The 25506-nt window shown below is 39.4% G+C and overlaps 1 protein-coding gene across 10 annotated transcripts in view; it reads left to right on the top strand.

Moving 5' to 3' along the window:
* Positions 1-25506, top strand: part of DMD (dystrophin) — a 1027161-nt gene that overhangs the window by 324919 nt on the left and 676736 nt on the right. For all 10 annotated transcript variants that reach the window (XM_079972189.1, XM_079972196.1, XM_079972191.1 and 7 more), the window contains exons 4-7: positions 1151-1228; positions 3235-3327; positions 5198-5370; positions 11944-12062. In XM_079972189.1, the coding sequence (XP_079828315.1) occupies positions 1151-1228; positions 3235-3327; positions 5198-5370; positions 11944-12062 (463 nt within the window). The remainder of the gene's footprint in view (positions 1-1150; positions 1229-3234; positions 3328-5197; positions 5371-11943; positions 12063-25506) is intronic.

Raw genomic sequence — 25506 nt, forward strand, 5'->3', positions numbered from 1 at the left:
ACATAGACCTTTTCTGATGTACAGCTCAGTCATTGGTTGTTGTGTTTCACTGTCCAGAAGTTGATGAAGTATTTCATGCTGTTTTATGAATATGTCAAATTCACTGCCTAGATGCATTGACTCTCTGCTGGTGCAATGCTTTGTGCTTGCACAGTGGAACATCACCTCTCTCTCCTCTCTCTGCACTTCCCCTGCACACCGTCTAAACCTGCTCCAGAGGGTTGGGGGGAATCCCTCAGAAGGAAAAGTTCCTTGGTGCAACCAAACATCCTCACACAAGCACTTGCTTGGATAGGGTCATTTGTTTGTTGTGCGGTGTATAAATCTATAAATCAATAGGTTAGTTGTCAGCATGGTCCACTGCATCTTTATACATAACTTCTTCTTTTTTAATCTAGTTGCTTCTTTTTCCCTGAGCAGACTGAGAACAGATAGTGGGAAGCTTGCATGTTTCCCACAGAAAACTTCAAAAAAGTTTTGTTTTGCTAGGCAAGAATGTTATTAAAATATAATTGCCATTAACTGTAGGCTTCCTTCAGTTAAAATGATGGAAGGCATTCTTCCCCATTTCAGATCAAAGATGAAGCAGGGATAGTAGCTGAAGGTTATAACTCTAAATTTCAAAACTAGATTTTATAATAAAAGTTGTAGAAATATATATTTTATGCAGTGTCACAGCTCCTGACATTTTAAATCTTGTCATGAATGTGAAATTACTAGCACTGTGACAGAGTCTACAATAAAAGGGTTAACTGGGACTATTAGTAATCCATCACTCTCTTTTCTTTCAGCCATCACCCATTTTTATTGTGTTCATTTTTTCACATAAGAATGCTCATATATTGTTAATATGGCAAACTTCAGATATATACTTGGAGAATATCATGTATGTTTAATGCTGTTCCCTGGTAGCAGTCCTCAACTGGCCTTTTCTAAAGAATATCTGTTATAATTAAAACAATCTGAATTTGTCGCACTGTTGCCCTCATTCAGTAGGGCCATTCTAAAATGCCATAGAAAAATATACTACTGAAGTAAGGATTGACATTCTTTGGTATTTTAGGCTCTTTTGTGCAGTTTGTGTCTGTGAGACATTATTTTTAATTTTAATATATAATATTTACTTGTTTCTCACTATGCATATTCACAGGGTAAAGAAAGGGGCTCCACAAGAGTTCATGCCTTGAACAACGTCAACAAAGCACTACAAGTCCTTCAGAAAAACAATGTAAGTAAATATTTACATGGGTTCATAACTCACATAGAGAGTTGAGGAGAACTCAATAAACAGATATGAAAAATTGCTTCTGGAGTATGCTTTACAATAAATAAGATCCAATATAATCTCATGGGATGCAGGAGATCAGAGTGCTAATCCCACATCAGGCATTATTTCAATAAATAGCCTTGAAGAAGCTGCTTGGTTGGATCCTGACTTGCGTTCAAATGTGTTTTGCTGGTGCTGGAAGTGACAAGTCTTCCTTCCTCCTGCAGCCACTTGTGCCTCTTGAGAAGCTTCTCTGGTGGTGTTGGAAGAGCCTTGAAAACAATATGGTTGATAGCATGGTGGGTGGGAATTGCAGAGGGAAGGAAGAATCGGTTAAAATTGCTGCCTTGCTGCCTTCCTCTGGTGGTAAGGCTCTATTGAAATTCAGTTCCAGGTGGGAAATGGAAGGAGGTTCATGCAGGAGCAAGTCTGGTTCCAACTCATTATCTCCAAACCTTGCTTTCCATCTGTAAATGTGCAGTGCCTCTAAAAGCCATAGAATGTGTTCTCCCTCTCAGATGAAATAATTTGCTGAAATATCAGTCTGTACTGGTGAACATATAAGAGTTAATCTCCAGAACATATAAGAACATATAAGAATTAATCTCCAGAATAAAACTACTAGTAATACCCCTCTCTTGCTGTCTTGTTCAACTAGGGAATTGGAAAGTTCTACTGAATGAATATTCAAATAATTCAGTGATTTAAATCCCATGCTAAGGGGTTGTTGTTGTTGTTTAATCGTTTAGTCGTGTCCGACTCTTCGTGACCCCATGGACCAGAGTACGCCAGGCACTCCTGTCTTCCACTGCCTCCCGCAGTTTGGTCAGATTCATGTTTGTAGCTTCGAGAACACTGTCCAACCATCTCATCCTCTGTCATCTCCTTCTTCTTGTGCCCTCAGTCTTTCCCATCATCAGGGTCTTTTCCAGGGAGTCTTCTCTTCTCATGAGGTGGCCAAAGTATTGGAGCCTGAGCTTCAGGATCTGTCCTTCCAGTGAGCACTCAGGGCCAGTAGTGTGGCGTGGGGGGTGCAGGGGGACCCAGCCGCACCGGGCGCAACATCTGGGGGTTAGGGTTAGGGGGCGCAAATCCACGGGTTAGGGGGCGCAAATTACTTGCCTTGCCCCGGATGCTGACAACCCACGCTACACCACTGCTCAGGGCTGATTTCCTTAAGAATGGATACGTTTGATCTTCTTGCAGTCCATGGGACTCTCAAGAGTATGCTAAGGGGTACTCACTTATATAGCATTATAGATCAATAGCTAGATTTAGTCATTTACAGTGTTGGTTTATTTCTATCATTACTGGTAATTCACCTGAAATGTGTGCAGTTTTGGACCTGGGAATGAATTTTCCTTATAAAAGGAATGACAAATGAAACCAAGCTGGTTATTTTGAGTAGTTGATTCCTCAGTCTAGTACAGGTATGTCTCTGTTAGCTTCTCCTATTTGAAAGCTGAATGGGAAGCATCTAAGAAAACTTTACAAGGCAGAGAAAGAAATGAGCCTATGTTAATTGCTGATGAAGTGGCTGGATTCCCATAAATATTATTTTCTGTTGTCATATGCATTACTTTTTGTTTTTAATTATTGCAACATATGTTTATTTTGTGATATAATAATTGCATCCTTGCTAAGTGCAATTTCCTAAAATACCTGGTACTATTTGTTTTATGACAGATAATTATTTGATCAGGTTATGAAATATGCTCTGGATTGTTTACTTGCCACTAAAAGCTAAATAGTAGAAAATATGCAAACAAAACCACATAGCCCTAATTTGATGTATTTATCAAATCCGTAGGTTTTAACAGGTTTGCTTATGTTTTATTCAGCAGCTGTTTCTTTTGCCCATTACTCTGGGAATGTAAACTCATTTAACTTCTATTTTAATGTTCATTGTTTTTGCATTTTATACATAATTTTATCTAAGTTTGCTTTGCCTTGCTTTGCTCTGACAGGTAGATCTGGTGAATATCGGCAGCACAGATATTGTGGATGGCAATCATAAACTGACTCTTGGATTGATCTGGAGTATAATTCTCCACTGGCAGGTGAGTCAGTCATTCACAGAACATTTTTTGGATATATCCCTAATAATCAAGGGGTATATCTACGTTGTGTATTTCAGGTGGTGTTCAGTTTTGAATCCATCCTAATGTTTCAATGAGTGATAGAGAGAGGAAACAAGGAGACTGTTCTCTACTTAATTTTAGTGTCCAGGTTGAGTATTTGAGAAAAGTCAAGGAGGTCAGTGTCCTTTCAAAGCATTACACAGTCATTTCATTGTAATACCAGACAATTTAATATTCAGAATACTGCAAAATACATTTCTAAGTCCAGTTCAGTGTACTGATGTATAAAGCTCTGAACTATTTGAGCCCAAATGTAAGAAGGAACACCCCTCTCCATGTTGACTGCCCCCTGCATTAAGACAACCCGAAACAGCCCTTCTCATCGCCCCATCACCAGGTGAAGTAGGAAGCTGCCTTATACTGAGTCAGACCATTGGTCCATCTAGCTCAGTATTGTCTACACAGACTGGCAGCAGCTCTCTACAGTTTCAGGCAAGAGTCTCCCACAGCTCCTACCTGGAGATGCCAGTAACTGAGCTTTTGACCTTCTGAATGTAAAGCAGATGTTCACCCTCTGAGCTACAACCCAGAGTACAGGGGGCAGTAGTGTGGGATAGAGCCTTCTCTCTGGTGGCAACCCATGTCTGGAATGGCGTCTCTTCTGAGGGTTTGGTTTCAGTGACTTACATTAAATGTGTAGCCTGTGTTTGTTTTCTTTCATGATGGCACAGTTCAGCAAATTTTCAGTGGAAATTCTTGGCCTCTTTGGGTATTGCAAACAGTGCTGGATTTACATATAAACTAAACAAGCTATAGCTTAGGGCCCCACTCTCTTGGGGGCCCCCCAAAAAATTAAAGGAAAAAAACCTGGATGTACGTTTCCAAAATATAAGATTAAAAACAAATAAAATCAAACCTACATACAGCAACAGTGTTTTGTTTTATTTTGTGTTGTGTAGACTCCTATGATGTAAGTAATGGGCCCCGCCAGCTAGCCTGCTCCCTAAAATATCACTGGTTTGTTCATTTCTATATATAGGGTGCCTACATTCTGCATGGACTGGTTGCATGGCAAGATGTAGCATGCAGCTGCAGACTGCAGTGCAACACAGTTGAATGTAGGTCAAGCTGTTGTACCTGTTACCTAATATTAAAGAGTGCTTGTAGACTGGTGATTGCGCAGCACAGACTAAGGGTATGAGTCTTATGCCTACTGATTGATTTCATGTAATACATAATTTATTTATTTTGATCCCATTATAAAGTTACTATTAATATACTTCTTCTTAATTGTATTTCAGTTCAACAATTACTTCGATAGAATACATATTTTACTTATGTGCAAACGGCTTTAGAAACCTATTAGGTCCATAAATTACCATATAGCATATATTCAACACACACACAAAAAACAGCGACAGTTTGTTGTTGACAAAGGACAGCTGGACGTATAAAAGGCCCCATTACCTTCAGTAGCTTAGGGCCTCATCAAACCTAAATCCGGCCCTGACTGCAAATTAAAAATAAATGTTGCTAATAGTGCAGAAGTCAAAGTTAGGTTGATTTGCCCCAGTGCACCGTGCTTATCCTCTTGCATATTTAAAGAAAGGAGAAAATGACAGTAGGAAGAGCAATGATCCTTTCTTCTTTTTATATAAAAAAAACCCTTTTATTTCTATACAACCAGCGCTTCTTCAGTATCCTCCTGTGTGTTTTTTTATGTTTCGGATCACTGTGCTGAGTATTCAAGTACTTAAGAGTTAAGTAAAAGAAACTCAAGTTTGCTGGGGGGGGGGGGAGTTGCCTTTGATAAATAAACTTGGCTACTAAATTCTGTCTTCCAACACAGGTCAAAGATGTAATGAAAAACATCATGGCTGGACTGCAACAGACAAACAGTGAAAAGATCTTGCTGAGCTGGGTCCGTCAATCAACTCAGAATTATCCGCAGGTCAATGTTGTTAATTTCACCAGTAGCTGGTGTGATGGTTTGGCTTTCAATGCACTCATCCACAGTCACAGGTAAGAGAAATGCTACAAATTAACATCCAAATGCCTCTGTTTTTGCTGTGATCATGTGAATTGAAAATACTTTATTAGAATCACCTTGCTGGAGCAAGTCCATCTAATCCACATTATTGAATTCCAGCAGTGGGGAGCTGGAGGGGAGCTGGAGGCCTTTCAGAAATGCACAAACAAGGGATGTAGGGTGGGATGTGGGCAGCATGTAAGCCATCTTCTGTTACTTGCTTTCAGCATCCATGAATCAGAGGCATGCTGCCAGTGCTCACAAAGCTCTATTTAGCTATCATGGCTAATTGCCGCTAATAATAGAAATCTATCTATTAATTTGTCTAATTGCTTTTAAAGGTTTATAAAATTGTGACAGTTGCCAAATTTTATGTTAATAAATTTCACAAGATAATTACGCTTTGAAAATTACTTCCTTTTTGCCTGTTGTTAATCTGCTGTTGTGGATGATCTCTAGTCTTACCAGAGTTCTTATCATAGGAATGTTTGTCTTCACTAACTCTCTTTATGCCAATGATGTGGAAGCTGTGGCTCTCCTATCACCCCTAGTCCTTGCTTTTTACCATTCATAACATTATACTGGTCCATCATGCCTCTTCTCAGTATCAGTACAGTGGTGCCCCGCAAGACAAACGCCTCGCAAGACGGAAAACCCGCTAGACGAAAGGGTTTTCCGTTTTGGAGGCGCTTCGCAAAACGAATTTCCCTATGGGCTTGCTTCGCAAGACGAAAATGTCTTGCGAGTTCCTGCAGGGTTTTTTCCCTTTCCCCCCCCCTTTTCCTAAGCCCTAAGCCGCTTATCAGCTGATCCGCTGATAAGCCGCTTATCAGCTGATCCGCTAAAAGCCGCTAAACCGCTAATAGCGCTAACCCGCTAAGCTGTCAATGGGCTTGCTTCGCAAGACGAAAAAACCGCTATACGAAGAGCCTCACGGAACGGATTAATTTCGTCTTGCGAGGCACCACTGTATTTTCCTCTAAACTAAAGGAGCCTCACATATTTGGTCCTTTTTCAATTAATGCCCCTTTTCCTGGACAATCAGAGCTAAGTTCAGATGCAAGGGTTTTTGTTTATTTGTTTTGCTTCATGCACAGAGGTTTGAAGTGCAGGTACAGTTATATGACTTTTTCTAAAAGCAGAACAAGGGCCAAATACTAGGTCTATTCCAAGGTCTGAAATGAAGAAAGTCTAGGGCCATGATATTAGGGTTGCCATATTTCAAGAAGTGAAAATCCGGACACAAAATCTCCATAAAAAATCAAGTTTTTTTGCTTCCTATATGAGCTGCCATACGCCTGGGTTTTCATGGACATTTTAACAGGTTTCAAAATGATGGGGTTACACTTCCTCTGAAAGAGCAGGTTTGTAGCTTGGGGGTACTCCTGGATCCTTTGCTGTCGCTTGAGACTCAGGTGGCACAGGGTGCCTTCCATCAGCTTCGGCTACACCCCTATCTGGACAGGGATAGCCTAACTACTGTTGTCTATGCTCTGGTAACCTCAAGGTGAGATTACTGCAATGCGTTATATGTAGGGCGTTATATGTAGGGCTGCCTCTGAAGATGGTTCATAAACTTCAGCTAGTGCAGAATTCAGTGGCCAGGTTGCTCACCAGAGCAATATGGTTTGAGCTTATTATACCAATTCTGGTCCGACAGCACTGGCTACCAATTAGTTTCCGGGCCCAATTCAAAGTGCTGGTTTTGACCTATAAAGCCTTAAACGGCTCAGGATCACAATACCTCAAGGACTGCCTCTTTCCATATGAACCTGCCCGGACCCTGAGATCATCTTCTGAGGCCCTTTTTCATGTGACTTCTCTTTGAGAGGTCTGGAACATGAGAACAAGCCGTCTCTGCAGTGGCTCCCCATCTGTGAAATGCTCTCCCCAGAGAAGTTCGCTTGGTGCCTTCATGATACACCTTTAGGCGCCAGGCAAAAACATTTCTTTTCTACCAGGCCTTTGGTTGATCTGATTGACATCCTATGCCCTTTTAAAATTGACATCCTATGCCCTCTTGCGGGTGGGGGGGCATAGTGTTGTTGTTTTTCTTTTGATTATATATATTGTGGTTTTTATGTTGATCTTGTTCTGTGAACTGCCCTGAGACCTCCGGGTATAGGACGGATATAAATACAAACACACAGACACACAATCTCCTAGATTTTGGCAGACAAATCCTGGCTATGTCCTGGAAATTCCGGGTGTATGGCAGCCTTAATGATATCTTCCTGAATTTGGGAACTCTCTTTAAAAGGTGCCCTATCAATGGAATTGGGAAACAACAGTTTCTTGCTCTGATCCTCCCTCTGCTCCCCATCTGCCCTTACAACATTGTTGTCTTTTAATCCATTGTCAAATAAGTGTGTTTTCAGTTGAAAAGATTTGTTGCAGGGGGCAGGAAAGAGAGTATTGTTCTGGTTGTTTCTGGGACTATGGAAACATGTTCCTGGCCATTTAACAGCCACCCCTGTGTGTGTTCATAATAGAAACAAACATTAGCTGATAGCTTGCAAGACACTTAATAACAGTGTGGTGCTTTAATTACACACCTTCATAGAAGCAACACAGCAAGACTTAATTTATTATTTAGGCATTTGAAGCTAGCAGGAGTGACCTTAAACCTAGCCTGAGAGGAGCACCTAGCATTATGTGGCAGCCTACATAATACAGCACTAATTTGACCACATTGCTGAAAGTGGCTCTTATCTCTCTGGTTAGTGGAACCAGATTGTAGTCCTCCAAGCACATGCTTTCAAAGCAGATACTTAAAAGTCAACATAATTGCATCACAGTCAGTCAAGTGCAAATTGCTACTGATAAATTTCTCTTTGACTCTGTTTTGATGGGGGAAAGGCAGGTGTTTTTACAGTAAAATGTAGGGAGGGAGACTAGCAGAAGAAGCATGAAAATGAGTACCTTTTGTTGAATGGTGAGAATAATTCTGTCCTCTACATCTTTTCATTAGGTGTCTCTGGAAATGGTACTCAATAGTTATTGGCCTTGGGGATTATGTTGAGTATGAGAGTTGTCCCCCTGTAATTAAAAATATGTGCCAGTTATGTTTTGTGTGTGCTTGTTTTACTGTTCTGTCATAACATGGTGATTTATTTAGCACTAGGTACATACCCTCTTAAGAGTCTATTTGCTGGCATAGTAAATCTTAGTTCTGTGCTAATAATGCTTTTCAGCTATAAATTCAAATTAATGCAAAGTCCCATATTAACAGTTCCATATTTAAAAGTCTGGTGCTGCCTGAGTTCTGGAATACATTTCACATATGTATGAGTGTCTTCCATACCAGTGTTTTTCAAAATCCACCCTCCATCAACTTACTTGTAATGTATTATGAGCGATAAAGACAACTTCTCAATTTGTTTGACCATTGGTTCTCAAACAGAACTTAGTGAAATTCCCCTGCACTATTTTTTGCATCTACCCTTTTATCCATAAGAAATATATATTTAGTGATTCATACAGAAACCTTTATTCATCATATCCACTATTTCTTTCTGCCTATTTTGCTTTGCTCCTCCCATCTCCTCCCACAGTTACTGGGACCTGCTTAGGACAAACCTCTTAAAACACGCGCCTTTTCTTGGAGCAGACACACAATAAGAAGTTTAAAGCACAATTAGAAACACAATTCAAAAGCCTGGGTGAATAAAAAAGGTCTTCAGTTGACAGCTAAAAACCATAGACAAGACGTCTAGTGATTGTTAATTACTTGGATCCATTCCAGTCTTGCTCCAGGCCTGGCCTTGGCATTAAACTAACTTTGTTGCTGTGGTTGATGACATTTCTTCGGAGAGAAATTAAGGGAGTCCACTCTGCTTGACCACAGAGTCCTTCTGGAGTGTCTTGGGAAAGTTACAGTTGGGGCACTGTACTTCATTGATTCCATTCCTTCCTCGAGAGCCACTTCCAGGAAGTAGTTATGGTAGCCCTGGTTTGTGGAAATTTGGCTTCTTGAAACAAATCAATATTGTGGTTTATGATCCTGATTTGTTAACAAACCAGAGCCTAAACTAACCCAAGTTCTCCCTGTTCAGACAAACTCTGGTTAGTTTAAAACAGGAAGTGAATGCTTCTGATTCTCCTCCTCGCTGCAGTAACCCTAACCCATGAAAACATGAAGTTCATTCTGCTGCTCATTCCCATACGGTTAAACCACAGTTTATCATTATATGCGGAATAGACTACAGTATGTCTTTGTGGTGCATTATTTACTGAAGCACTTAAATGCTTTGTCTTCAGTTATATAACAACAACAACAACAACAACAACAACAACAATTTATTATTTCTACCCCGCCCATCTGGCTAGGTTTCCCCAGCCACTCTGGGCGGCTTCCAACAGAAGGTTAAAAATACATTGAAACATCAGTCATTAAAAACTTCGCTAAACAGGCCTGCCTTCATATGTCTTCTAAATATCATAAAGTTGTTTATTTCTTCGACATCTGATGTGGTGAACTGACCCAAAAGTCTAATAATACTTATTTTAAGTTATTAAAATAGTCATATACTGCTTCCCTGCTGCTGTCCTTGGGACAATCAAAGGGCTATGGCGTGGCTGGGACTGGCAAGTGGGGAAGCACTGAGCAGACTATGGCACTGAGGCCCACTGAAAAATGGCTCAATCCTGACTGGTGCGTCTTGGTCCACTGTTTTAGAAGCACTACTATAATAAATCCAAGAAAAGTGGGTTTTGTTTGTTTGTTTTTTGAAATTTTAATATGTTCTTTGTGGATTATTATTATTTTTTAAAAATAATATTTATTAAAGTTTCAAAAAAGTTACAAAAATCAGAGAAAAAAAGGGAAAAAAACAAAAATACAAAATACAATAAAATAAAAACAATTAAAAACACCAACTTTTCCATATCTTGTCTTTCATTTACTTGTTTCCCTGAACTCCTCACACCTCCCTTTTTTGTATTCTAGTTCAATCGGTTATTTCAGCAAATCCTTTCCATTTTTACTTTTATCTTACTAATTTATCTTAATATATTATGACTTTACATTCTCACCTGTTAATAATCCATCTTTAAATACTCCTTTATAACATTACTACTAAAACCACATAACTTCATTCCAACATCCTTCTAACATTCCTTAATTTTACAATATTTCTGTAGATAGTCTTTAAATTTCTTCCAATCTTCTTCTCCCTGGTCTCGGATTCTGCCAGTCATTTCCGCCAGTTCCATATAGTCCATCGCCTTCATCTGCCATTCTTCCCGGGTGTGTTCTTTGTGGATTATTATGTTTTCTCCTGTGCATGTTACCATTCATATTTACTTATATTTCACATCTGGAACTACTCTGCTTTTCATCATGGGACATTCCCCTCCCCCCCAAAAAAAATAAAGAAATCATTTTGCAAAAGATAAGAAACTGTTGTAATAGCAAAAGCTTTTAATAATTCTGAAAGGAAAAACTTCACATTGCAGTCTTCATGCTAGTGAATGAAATTTTAAGTATCAGGCATAAAATTAGATTTAGATCAGGAGATTGCATTTCTCCAATATCTTGTGCAATGTGTTAACACGGCCCCTTTATACAAGTCCACATAATGTATAGTCAATACATCTCTGTTTAAAGGTCTGTTTGCATTAAATTCCATTAGTGGTAGTCTCCAGAGAAAACCATTCCCTAACAAGGTGTAGCAATAAAAAGATTCATTGTTTCTTCCAGTAATGCTGCCTGTGAAAATACTTGCTATGCATGCAATGGTTCCATTCAACGAGAATATTCACTTATTTAATTGAATACACTTCATTTTTAGGAAGCCAATATTTTTTCAAGGATAATTAGATACTGACTTTCAGCATTTTATTAATGATGTTATATATTTAAAATATTTCCTGTAGTTTGTATTTGTGAAGAAAATGCAAATATGACCAGATGACCTTTTTCAACTCTCTGCTTAGCCGTGAAACAAAAAGTGTGGAACGAGTCACTATCTTTCAGATTAACTTGTCTCGCTGGGTTGTTATGCAGTTCTTAGCTGCTTGGGTTGAGTCAGAGCACCCTTCCCATCCCTCTAATGTCTCATTGTGCTGCTCTTGTGTGTGTATATCTGTTGGAAGCGGGTAGAAATCTGTTGAAACTAAGGCGCAGGCACCACACCTGCCGTAGATTGAATCGAACACATATTTAATTGAGTAGGATTAGATTTCCGTCTTCTGTAATCTTGAAAACAAATTTACCTGTCCTAATGGGTAACTTAGCTAAAACTAGGGTGTCTAAAATTAATAGAATTATTTATACTGCAAACAGTGTAACTAATAGTATAGGGTCCCAGACTGTTTATCTAAGCTGTAATTTGATCCCTGCCTATAAAACATTTAAGACTGGCCTGCAGCATTTCACGGATACAGCTGAATTTCTCGTTTGAATGTTTTAATTTTGTATGAGATAGAAAATGATTTTTTAAAAAACGAAAACAAAAAAACTAAGGGTCTCTCCAGCCCTGTGATGCAGTTGACTAGCCCTCCAAATCTAGAATTGCACATAGAATTGCATAGGTAACTTTACAAGATTTCCCTTTTCTTTTCAGACCAGATCTATTTGACTGGGATAGTGTGGTTCGCCAACAGTCAGCTGTACAACGATTAGACCATGCATTCAATGTAGCCAAACGACACCTAGGAATCGAAAAACTCCTTGATCCTGAAGGTTAGTGTGCATCAGGTTCTGTTTGTAAGTGTATGATCAATTTTCTCCATGCAGGTGCTAGGGAAAAGGTTTATCCACTTTCATTTTTATACAGTGGTGCCTCGCAAGACGAAATTAATCCGTTCCGTGAGGCTCTTTGTATAGCGGTTTTTTCGTCTTGCGAAGCAAGCCCATTGACAGCTTAGCGGATTAGCGCTATTAGCGGTTTAGCGGCTTTTAGCGATCAGCTGTTAAGCGGCTTAGCGGCTTAGGAAAAGGGGGGGGGGGAGGGAAAAAACCCCGCAGGAACTCGCAAGACATTTTCATCTTGCGAAGCAAGCCCATAGGGAAATTCGTTTTGCGAAGCGCCTCCAAAACGGAAAACCCTTTCGTCTAGCGGTTTTCCGTCTTGCGAGGCGTTCGTCTTGCGGGGCACCACTGTAGTTGCACCACACAAACAGGTTTTCATTTAGTTTACTGAAACTTCAAAGTTAAGGTTGCTTTTTACTCACCTAGATAATTAATTCCTTAAGATTCAAAATGATTTAAGCAAACACTTCTGGATTTACAGCAAACTTTTAAAGGTGTATGTTCTTTGTTAAGCACCATGGTAAAGTAGCTGTTTTTCTTCAAAGGTGCTTAGATTTGCAGTTCTTATTGCTTACAATAGAAGTTGCAGTTCATCAGCATTTTTGAAATTATGTCCTAAATTTGGATGTAAGGAGCTGGTTTAAGTTATTCACAGACAATGATTCATGAATCATTCATTATTCTTTTTATACTAATTTCACTTTTTTGGATATTTGGATGAAAGGGTTTTTTGAGGAGGAGCACTAAAGTTTGAACTTTTTATATCTTCCGTGTTTCAATCTGAATTATTTTTGTGTATTTTTTAAGCTTTCTCTTTTTTGCTTCTGACTTTTGAGGTGATTGTTCAAGTACAAAGTGAGCCCCCAAATGGCAAGTTTTGCTCTTAACCTGAAGTCTACCAATTGTTTGTTAATAATAGGGAATTTGTAGTAATTATTGGTCATGGAAACACAGCATAAATCTTGGAAATAACATTTCACATTCAAATATTGTCCTCTTCTCTAAAACGGGTATGAAGACGACCCATTTGGCTGTTAATTAGTGAGAAGAAACACTATTAATATAATATAGGGTCTTCTTTTTGTGTCGTGGGTCTGAGCCTTGACACTGGAAATTCTAGCCTTGGAAATTTTGTCAGACTTTATTGTAAGTCACCTCCATTATGTAGTATGTGTGTAGGCTTACATGTTTGCACTACAAACATCACTTGTATACCTTTTTATAACAATTTTACATAAACAGCTCAAGTAATTTAATTAAGATAAAAATTACTGTTGTGCTCACAGCTGTGTTATGTAAACTGCTTAGAGGTTTTTTTAATCATTGAGCATTGGACAAATTCTGTTAAATAATTAAATATCGTCTTCTCACAAAAAGTTCCCTTCTATGAAATCTCCTTTAATTAACCAATGTAGATGTTCTTGGCACACTAGGCCTCAGGCAAGCATATCAGAGCAAAACATGCACTGCATGATGGAAGAGAATTTCATTTGGTCACAATTTTAAAGTGGACTGACTCAATTTGCACCTCCTGAACTAATACACAGGTTGGAACATAATTATCCTTCGACTTTCACACTTCTTTGAATTTTGTGGTAAAGTTCTCAGCTGAAGAAGTGTTCCAATATGCATTATAAAAGAATATTCTAGGCTGAGGGTGCATTTAGAAATACATACACTGTCTGTTTGAAACTTGGAAAGATTGATACATTTGATTTAGCTTCATCTCTCAAACTCAAGCCATAGTTTAACTGCACAAGCACACTTTCTGTGTTCTAAATGAGGACCAGGGCAAACAACTCTGTTAAAAATGTTGCTTGCTCTTCTTATACACTGCTTCTGATTAGCTCCAGAAAGATACGGCAGATCCATACGATAGATCCATATTTATATTATACAGTTTAACCTCATTCCTCTGGGCTGCAGTAAAGTGTAGGCTCCCACTCCTTGCTTGTGACCTGGCCCAGCCTACCCCCACAAAAACAAAGCAGCAAACAAAGTTATTTTTCATTTGGTGAAAATGATAATATTTATGTTTGGTAGGTAAGAGTATAAATATTCATATCTGAGAAATTATTAAAATTGGTAGTTGGTTGACAGAGGAAAGGCTTCTTTACCTAAATGCATCTAATAGAAATATGAAAAATATTCATGCAACATTTATTTGTAGTGGCCACTCTCAAGTGAATTTGGTACTGTACTTCCATTATGAGAAATACAATCTATCAGTACTGGGCTGATTCCTATCATCTTTTCATGTGGTTGTATGCTTTTCACAGAAAGTCTCCTGGTAAGCCTGGTAAACAGTTGTCTAAAACTATGATCTAGTGAATAGGGAAATGTATGTATATTTATCTAGAGGTACATCATTAGTATTCTAGGGGGCAAAGGGCCAGAGTAAGAATACTGATGGATCTGTAGCACAAAGGCACACATCAGGGTAGGTTTTTTTAGTTATGTAACGATAAGGAATATTACATACTAATGAAGCAGTTTCCAAATTGAAATGCTGATTTTAAATGTTCTCCTGCTCTCAGTATGAAGGCCCTGATTTTTTGACATCATATTATTAATGCAGTAACTTAATATGTCTATTAAAACCCTCAATAGTTACTTATTATGAAGTACTTCATACATAATTAAATTGCTAACAGGTCAATTGGGTGATAATAAATCGACTCATAAATATGGAAAAGGAAATGTTTTTAAATGAGACTTCAGTTGTAACAGAGACACTATTTTTTGTACTCTCCCCCACCCACCTTTTCAAAATGATGAAACAGTGCATTCACTGTTTTATTGCTCTATTTTTCAAAGTTTCATTACAGTTTTCAGTACAATTTGCCATTTGCTTCTTCTGAAGAAATTATCGCACTATTTTTATGATTGTCTTCTAATAGTATGGAAATGTTTGAATAAGCATGAAGTTGATTTTTATATTGTCTGTGTGTCTGATTGAAGCTCCAAGCTTTATGCATTGAGCAGGTTTGCTATGTATACCAGGCTTCCTCAAGCTCGGCCCTCCAGATGTTTTTGGCCTACAACTCCCATGATCCCTAGCTAGCAGGACCAGTGGTCAGGGATGCTGGGAATTGTAGTCTCAAAACATATGGAGGGTCGAGGTTGAGGAAGCCTGATGTATACAGACAAAACCCAGAGGTGGATCCAAACTAAGCTAGGTTCCTTCCATTGAAATCAATTGAACAATTAATAATGGCCTAAGCTTCATTAATTTCCATGATTCTTACATGAATCAGTGGGACCTAAATCATGACCAAGTCCTAACCATGTCTTCTCAGAAGTAAATCCTATTAATTCAGTTCTACTAAACATGTGAAGGAGCCCAAGCACCTGGGGATATTGGGGGTGGGGCTTCTGCATGGGCTTCTGTCACATCCTCACTTAGAGCACATGCTCATGTGTAGGGCCTGTGTAATTATTATTATTATTATTGTACGTTAATATTTTAGGTGTTTAATGGAGTGCTTATGTGAATAGTTAAATGCTTAAGACAGGGGTGAGGAACCTGCGGCCCTACAGATGTTGCTAGACTACAGTTCTAATGATCGCCAGCCACTGGCCATGCTGGCTTGGGCTGATGGGAATTGGAGTCCAAGAACATGTGCAGGGTCACAAGTCCCCCATCCTGGCTTAAGCAGTGAAGATAACATATTAATCCATTTTTGCTAGTGCTCTCTCTCTCTCTCTCTCTCTCTGTGTGTGTGTGTGTGTGTGTGTTTTATGAAATGAGACATAGTGCAGCTAAGATAATACTTTTTCTTGGATCAGCCCGTCTCAACTATACTGGAAACAAGCAAATTAATGTTACTAATCATTTGTATTACAGACAGAATAGGCTAATTTCATTCTTTCAGAATAATTAAGGCACAATAGGCAGAGTTGCGAAAAATATCTTTTTATAATGGTTGCCCATAAACATGATTGCCAATAAAAATGGAGCATAATAGGGAGGACATCTGTTCATAAAACATGTCAAATATTTGTGGAGACCATATGTTTTCTTTCTTTCTTTCTTTCTTTCTTTCTTTCTTTCTTTCTTTCTTTCACCTTCCAGTAGTAAGATTATGGAGGCAGCTTTTGGGAATACTTGCAGTTTGATTTAACATCATCAACATTCAAGGCAATTTGGGACAGTTACAGTGGTGCCCCGCAAGACGAACGCCTCGCAAGACGGAAAACCCACTAGATGAAAGGGTTTTCCGTTTTGGAGGCGCTTCGCAAAATGAATTTCCCTATGGGCTTGCTTCGCAAGACGAAAATGTCTTGCGGGTTTTTCCCTCTTTCCCCCCCCCCTTTTCCTAAGCCGCTAAGCCACTTATCAGCTGATCCGCTGATAAGCCGCTTAACAGCTGATCGCTAAAAGCCGTTAAACCGCTAATAGTGCTAATCCGCTAAGCTGTCAATGGGCTTGCTTCGGAAGACGAAAAGACCGCTATACGAAGAGCCTCACGGAACGGATTAATTTCGTCTTGCGAGGCACCACTGTATTTCATACTCGTATTGTTTTTCTCTTGCTGCTTCCCAATTGTTTTTTCGGCATACCTGACACCCAGAAACCACATGGGGATAGTGCTGATCCCCACACTAACTGCAGATCAGAATCAATGTCATTGGCATTGCCGCAAAAAAGCCACTATCGCAGAAAGAAAGAAAGATGAGTGCAAAACATTGGTGCTTTGCTTTTGGAGGATCTTTGCCTCTATCTTCAGCATAACCACATTGCCTGAATCATGTTTGTGGTGGCTGAGACTTTTTCAATATTGATCTTTTCCCTACAGTATTCCATCTGTAATATAGACAATAGCTGACTTTTTAATGCAGATAGTTTATCAGTCAGTAATATTATTTTCATGGAGAGCGGTATCTTGTCTCCCCTCACACTCACTTCCCCACTAGTAATGGTAGCTGAGGAAGCAGGATTGCTGCCCGTATTCTCTCCTACTGGCAATGATCCCCAGTTTTCTGAAAAACTAGGTGTTGCTTGGGCACACGCCTATACTCAGTTTCTTAGCCGCTACTACATTTTATTTGTAATTTCCCAAAATTGCAATGTAATAAAAATCAGTTTTAAAAAGAGGTAAAAAAAAGTTTTCAAATAAACACAACATTTTAAAATAGTGAAGGTGCCTCGGTTTCTGTAGGCTCTGGTTTGTATTGCTCTCTTGGGATAGTGCATCAGAATGATTTTATGCTAACTTGACATATTCCTTCAAAGTTTTGGGTGGGTGGGTGTTTAGTAAAGAAAATACTGCACTGTTTCTAAAAAGTTGTCTTTTAATTAGTTCTGGAGATCTTAGAGTTACCACAAAAATTTCATTTCAAGCAAAAATTAAACTTAAACAGGGTTTCTTCCTCAGGAAAAAAACCAACAGCATTTGTTTTGAGTGTATCAATAAGAAATGGAGGACAACCTAGCCAAGTGCTTTCCAGACCCGCAGGGAAACTTGCTGTTCAAATCTGGTTAAGCGGAAGACAGGCCCTGCCTGAAGCTTTCTAACAGCTGAAATGCAATTGCCCAAGAAAGTACATTCTTTCTTCTGATTCCACATTTTTCCTCCTCATACATTTGTCTTATGTTTCAAATATTGAATGATACCACAGAGAGCTAATCCTATCCAGATTTATCCCAAAGTAACTTGAGTTTAATCAGTCTTAACCCTATAGTAAGTGGGTATAGGATTACAGCCCCACTTCTCTGTGATATTGACTCACAGCACATTCCTAGTCTATTCTGAAGTAAACTCTATTGACTTCAATGAATTTATTTCCAAGAAAATAAGTCTAGGATTGCAGCCAACATTATATACCATATGCAGATTAAGGAATTTGCTTTTGAATTGAGAGTCATAGAACTCCATTTATTAAGGCTGCAATCCTAGGCTCGTCTGCTTGGGGTGAAAAATGTTCCATTGCATTCAGTGGGCTTGCTTCTGAGCTAACCTTCTTAAATGCTGCAATTAGGCTTTTATGTAATTATTTTCTTTATCTTCAAATCCTGCTCCCTGTTTTGTATGCTTATGGAATAAGATAGTTAAATCTCTGTATTACATGTAAATCAGTGGCAATGAAATACTGTAAAATTCATTTGCTTTGGAATTAATTAAGATTAACCGTTAGGCACCTAATAGAATTGGGATTATTAATCTTTAAATCTCACTGTTTTTTTATTAAAAAAAAACAACTCTCACATAAGGCAGATAAGAGATAAACAATTATCTCTTTTTTGACATGGAATTTTGACTGTCATATGTAAGGACATCAAATATTAAAATTCAAGGGTGGTGTAGGATCACATACACGTATACTGCTGTTATATGCCTAGTTATTCCATTTCTTCAGGATTACCTAGTCCTACTTGTTTTCAGGCTAAGCATGAATGGATGAACTGCAATTAATTTACATTTTTTTGTTTACATAAATTCATGATGTTATATTGAAGATGAAGTGTAGATCTGTTGTGCCTCCAGGGTGTCAGCTTGTTTTTCTGGGACCAGTTTACTGCATGGGGACTGGGGCCCTCTATTGAACTCATCAAAGATGACCCAAGTTTGCATACAAATTGCATATGTTTTGTGAACATGAAAATATATGCAAATTTTGTGCTCCCTTTTGCAGGTGGGTTTTTGTTTTGTTTTGTTTTGTCATTTAGTCGTGTCCGACTCTTTGTGACCCCATGGACCAGAGCACGCTGGGCACTCCCACAGTTTCGTCAAACTCATGTTGATAGCTTCGAGAACACTGCCCAACCATCTTGTCCTCTGCCGTCCCCTTCTCCTTGTGCCCTCAATCTTTCCCAACATCAGGGTCTTTTCCAAGGAGTCTTCTCTTCTCATGAGGTGGCCAAAGTATTGGAGCCTCAGCTTCAGGATCTGTCCTTCCAGTGAGCACCCAGGGCTGATTTCCTTCAGAATGGATAGGTTTGATCTTCTTGTAGTCCATGGGACTCTCAAGAGTCTTCTCCAGCACCATAATTCCAAAACATCAATTCTTCAGCAATCAGCCTTCTTTATGGTCCAGCTCTCACTACCATACATCACTACTGGGAAAACCATAGCTTTAACTTTGTCAGTAAGGCCCAAATATACATTAACTGAGGACCATGTGCAGATATTTGGATGTCTGACAGGCAAACAAGTTTGAATGTTCTGCTAAGCCAAACTATAGTTTAGAGCAGAGGTGTGGAATTGGATTCAGCCATTGGTTTATTACTTTTCCTCCCTTAATGAGCTCTCTAGGACCCACCCTGTTTTGACATAAATCCCCCATTGAAAGCCCTTACCCTGCATGGAGTTGTTGGAGCCACTCAGGGAGTGATACCACCTAACTAAAAACTGTGCTTATTTTTCTCGTCCACCTTGCCACCATGTTGTAATATATTCTATGTGATTTAAAATTACTTCATTTATGGAGCATTCATCACTTTCCCTTCTTCAGTTCTGTTTTATTGCATAATCAGTCATCACTGTGCCAACGAGCCTAAGTCTGATGTTTGTGCTGACAAGTGGTAGAACTCATCTTCACAGCCGTGAGATTTTGAAGTAGCCAAATAGTTGACTTAAAGATTAAAATGATTTCTTTAGAAAATGCCACCCTATCTGGTGAGAGGGTGGCATTTTCTAAAGAAATCATGACTATAAAAATAAATGTAAATAGCTATATGTTTAATTTAAACCATAAATCTGAAAAAGTATATAAATAATCCTAGCTGAAATGAGCTATTATGCTTTCTGGTACCAATTATTTGCTAGGATTCAAAATCATAATCAGCCTACAACCCCATCTGCTCAGTAAAAATGAGTAATGTAATTTTAGCATACATCAAATTGAAAAATAAAGTTTCTCAAATAATTGATCTAGTTAAAGGTTATGTACCAACGCTTCTATTAATATGGAGAGATCACTCTTAATGGAAGGTACTGGCAACAGCGTTACTAGCCTTTCTGTTTCTATTTCTTGTAGAAATAATGCTGAGGGCTTAACATGCTGGAGTTTACTGTGTTTCTGCAGCTGTTTATACACCCATCTAATTTGTGTAGTCCACATCTCAGTACCTTTGGGCAACTCCAATCTCAATTCTTTCCCACTGTAAATTCAGATTTATCCAACATGGGGATAATCCAATAAATTGGGGAGAATCAGGCTCCAAAGTGCTCAATTTGGGGCTGCATATTATTTGTTTTGGTGCTTCAGGAAGGGGTGGATCAGCTGTCACTTTCTGCCAGTCCCCTTTATGTACCCACTACTTCCTCAGTACTTTTATTTCTTTTCCGACAGTGATCGTAACAATTACCAATGAACTCCTGAATGAAGGAATATCTTGTTCTTTTGATTCCTCAGATTTGCACAAAACTGGAAGATTGCACAAGCAAATCCCATTAACAATTTCTATGTCAATTATATTGGGCAGCAGTCTGAGAAGTATGTGCTAATAATTTATAGTTGTTTTCATATCGTTTCCAGCATTCCAGTAAGGGTGCATCAGGAGCTTGGCCAGAGAGAGAGAGAGAGAGAGAGAGAGAGAGAGAGAGAGATCAGATTTGCACAAAACCAGAAAACTGTACAAGCAAATTTACAGTTGCCTGACTGTGCTTTTGCTCACTTCTTCTTGGGCAGAGGATCTTTAAAAAAAACCCACTAGGTGCACATGCGGCTATTTGTGTCTATGACGTGTTGGTCCTTAACTGGCATAATAGAATCAACAAGTAGGAAGCCGGGGGGGAGGGAGAATGGCTACTTATATGAATGGGAAAAACTGGACTTGCTCCCCATATACAAATTCAAATACATTCAGATGTGGAGTAAAGGTAAAGGTAAAGGGACCCCTGACCATTAGGTCCAGTCGTGGCCAACTCTGGGGTTGCGGCGCTCATCTCGCTTTATTGGCCGCGTACAGCTTCCGGATCATGTCGCCAGCATAACTAAGCTGCTTCTGGCAAACCAGAGCAACGCACGGAAACCTTCCCGCCGGAGCGGTACCTATTGATCTACTTGCACTTTGACATGCTTTCGAACTGCTAGGTTGGCAGGAGCAGGGAGCTCACACCATCGCGGGGTTTCGAACTGCCGACCTTCTGATCGGCAAGTCCTAGGCTCTGTGGTTTAACCCACAGCGCCACCCGCGTCCCTAGATGTGGACTACTCACGGATAAAAGTGGAAAAGATAGCTGCAGTGGGGACAGATACCTACCCTTATCTCATAAGAATGTCCCTGGAGATGACATTGTGTTCTTACACAATATTGTTCTTGGGGGCATTCGGTCCTAGGAACCTGCAGTGAGGACAGCAAGGCTAACAATTGAATCAGTGGCAAAATTGCTTGTTATTCTGATATATTAATAAATGGGGGGGGGTTGACATCAGCTGCCACATATTTAAAAATTAGAGTACCCTCCTGCTTAAAAAATAAATAAATCTTAAAATGTGCTAGGCCTACGAAGGTTTCCAGATATTCCCCCTCTTTCACAAAGGACAAATAATCCTGCAAATATGTGTGTATGTGTGGGATATTTAATGCACCTTTAATGAATGGGACTTGAATGAAACCCTTTGCAAGTTAAAAGTGCTATATAGATAAATTGTAGAAGAAGAATGTATTTGCTGACTGGTGTTTCAGACAGTCTATTCCACCAAGCTTAGCTTTGCTCTAGCCATGATATTTCTGTAATCCTGACTGCACATGCTTCTCTGAATTTGATAGATTCTTTTTTGGGCATGACAGATTCTTCAGAGGCCACCCAAATGTATGAATTCATCTTTCTTTTGTTGTTTCATGATGATCATTGCAAGCTGTGATCGCTCTCCCTTCCCAAGGCAGCATGTGAACATTTGCAATTACTATTAATCAAAGACCTACAAATTACACGAGCTGCTATACTATAATGTAAAAGACCACAGCTGTTCACATCACAAAAATATGCAATAAAGAAAGTAACATTGGGATTGTGTCGTAGAAAAGTGGACCCCCATGTGATCACCTCCAGCAGCGCCTCAGGCTCCTAGCAGGCTGGCTACCACCTGGAATCTCATGGAGGCACTAATTATATGGACCCACCACTCCCTCTTGATACCTGTAGACGTACCCACCAGGGTTCCACAAAATGTCAACAGATGTGTGTATATCCCCCATGTTCAGGGGTCCGTTCATAAATCAGGACCTCCATCTGCTCCTAGCTCAACTATGAGCATTCCAGCTCCTCTGCACACTTCAAGAAGCAGTATTGTATGACAATTATAGATTCACAAATCAGCCCATATTTTTGGTAGTTAATTACCAGGATTACCACACATTTTACAGGCATTTCGGTGCCGTTGGTCCTCTCAGTGTATAAGTAATTATTTATCATCAAAGTTTGTGCCTATTTTTAATTTTAACCCAATAGCATTTCTACAAATATTATCCAGTTCATAATTATTCTTACATCAGTATTAGACTAGCACTTAAATGCCCTGTGAAAATACAAACAAGCAAACAAAGGAAGATTGAAAACATCCTGATAAAGACAGTGTTAGCTTTGTCATTTTTTGTCACTGAATAGTGCTATATACTTTGACCAAACTGTGGGAGGCAGCGGAAGACAGGAGTGCCTGGTGTGCTCTGGTCTATGGGGTCATGAAGAGTCGGACACGACTAAACGACTAAACAACAACAACAAGTGCTATACACTCATATATATGCTTCTGTTCCCCCATGTTAACAGTGGGAAGGAACTGCATTCTGGAATACTGTCACTAATTTTGTCCTGCAATTTTCTGGGTTAATGAGTTTGCAAATGGTTTTTTTACTGGAATCAGTTAACATACAGACGAGTACTAAACTTCCACAAGATTCCGCTAGTTCCACAAGTAGTTTTTATGTTGTGGGAAAGATCAGATCAAACACAGAAATTATCAGGTAAGGAAACATAGGGAACATAGAATAAACTGCTTTCTGAATTCATTCAACCTCAAGGGAGGTCAATAGGCAGCCTGGGGAGGCAGCCAATTTCAGAGCCTGACCTGCCAACTTTCTGACATTGAGCCCTGGGTGACTAATGAGGGCAGCAGAGTGCAAGCTTAACAGTTCCTAATATCAGACCAAAGGGAAAGGCCAAAGGCTAGTTAGTTGTAAAGGTCTGACCGAAAGTGAGGTCCAGAGCAATGAACAGAGAGGTCAGAGGTATGTATGCAGTCAGGGTCACGCAGGTGGCCATATTGCAAAGGGCAAGGCAAAGAAGCAGAATTTCATTCTGAAACAGCTTCAGGATTGTCTTTTGCTCAATTGGAACCAAAAGTCACATAAAATAAGGGCTCATCCATACTTCCACTAGCCCTGCTGCTTTTCCCTAGGGAAACCCATCGAATCAGAGCAAACATCAATCAGGTTTTCTCCAGATTGATATTTGTTCCGACTCAGCACTAAAGAGCAGGTTTTATGGGGTAAAGCGGCAGGGCATAGGCAAAACCGCTTGGACCCATGTTTTTTAGACATGGGACAAGCAGAAGTGTGAACAAGCCTAAGTGTAAAGCTTATTTGACATGGACGGATGTGTGGCATGTGGCAGAGATATTTGTGATTGGGGAACCTTGGTAAAACCATTCCTTTAACTGAAATCTAGATCTGTCCATCACAAAAGATACCTACATCACCCACCTCTTTTCAGCCATATGTTTTCCTGGTGCGGAAGTACCTCCAAGTACTTTGTATAACCCTCTTTTGGTTTGGGGCACTTCAGAGATATACTTTACTTCTGCTAAAAAAAGCCCCAAGGACAGTATTCAGCTAAATAATTGCTTGAGTGGAACGACTTTCTCTAGGGCAACAGGATTTCGCCCCCTTTCTTCCCCCAGCATGTACCCCATCTCACGCCCAAATGTGGTCCAAAGCATTGTGGGCTATATCCCATAACAGATTTAGGAATACAGTGGTACCTCAGGTTACATACGCTTCAGGTTACGTACTCTTCAGGTTACAGACTCCGCTAACCCAGAAATAGTACCTCGGGTTAAGAACTTTGCTTCAGGATGAGAACAGAAATCGTGCTCCGGCGGCAGCAGAAGGCCCCATTAGCTAAAGTGGTACCTCAGGTTAAGAACAGTTTCAGGTTAAGAACGGACCTCCGGAACGAATTAAGTACTTAACCTGAGGTACCACTATATAGTGTACAGGGGGAAGATAAAGTACCCACTGCACAAGTAGAAGCTATTCTGCTCCTGCAATTGTTGTTCAGGGAAGTTTTTAATATGTGATATTTTAGTGTATTTTTCATCTCTGTTGGAAGCCGCCCAGAGTGGCTGGGGAAACCCAGCCAGATGGGCGGGGTACAAATAATAAATTATTATTATTATTATTATTATGTTGGCATCCATCTGCCTCAGGAGACAATGGAGGAGTGTGCCTTTGGGGGTGAAGTCAAATGGATGGTAGGTTGCAGTACCTGCTGTGGCTGTAGAGACAGTTAAGGGACCACCCTAAACCTGTCTGGAACGACCCTGCTTTCATTCTTGATTTGAAGTTCTTGCAAATATTTTGCACAACCCTACATATTCTACTTCCAGAATCAGAGCATGCCTCTGAATACTAGTTTCTGGGGAACAACATTGTGGAAGAGGTATTGCCCTTATATCCTGCTTTTGAGCATCTAGATTATGTACAAGTTTTAGTTGAATATATCCCCTCTGTAAATACTTGCTAATAGATAGGGGGCAGTATTTTCTTTCCTTAAAAAACGTTCCATTGCTTGTTAGGCATAAAGTATCGCTGGGGATTTACTTTTTGCTATTGCAGTATAAATTGCTTGTAATAGTAGTTGTTAAATAGGTGAATACAAAATCGTTTCGAAAGTTAATTGATGTAGTTGGCAGTGACTAAAAGGACATTTTTCAGCTTCTGGTATGGAATACAAAGCAAGCATCTACAGAATATTAATAAACTATTGGACTTCACTCAGTGAATCTGAATGACAGTTAAGTGTGTTGAGCAATTGCAAAGCTGTTTGCTGTTTTACTTTGAAGATTAGGTTTGCTGATTATGGTACAATGAAGAAAAATTAATTATTTTGCTCCACTGGAGCAGTTAATGTACTACAAAATGAACTAGTATCCCTTCTCCTTTTGTGAAATGGCCTTTCTTCTCATTTCAGACACATTTAGTGACTTGATTGCTTGCAAAATTTAGGGAAAGGTTAATTAAACAAATGAAAGTATTCTGGGACTGACACGAAACCAAAATAATGATAAATGTACAGTGGCAGTCATTTTTTATAACTACTTAGCGCAACACTTTACTTTTTCACACTAAATCTCAAGAGTGTGTTTAGGCTTGTGAGACATAAATAAGAAAACCAGTTATAATTTGTGTGTAGCATTAAGAATGTTA

This window comes from Podarcis cretensis, assembly GCF_951804945.1.
Source record: "Podarcis cretensis genome assembly, chromosome: 4".
NCBI classification, from domain to species: domain Eukaryota; kingdom Metazoa; phylum Chordata; class Lepidosauria; order Squamata; family Lacertidae; genus Podarcis; species Podarcis cretensis.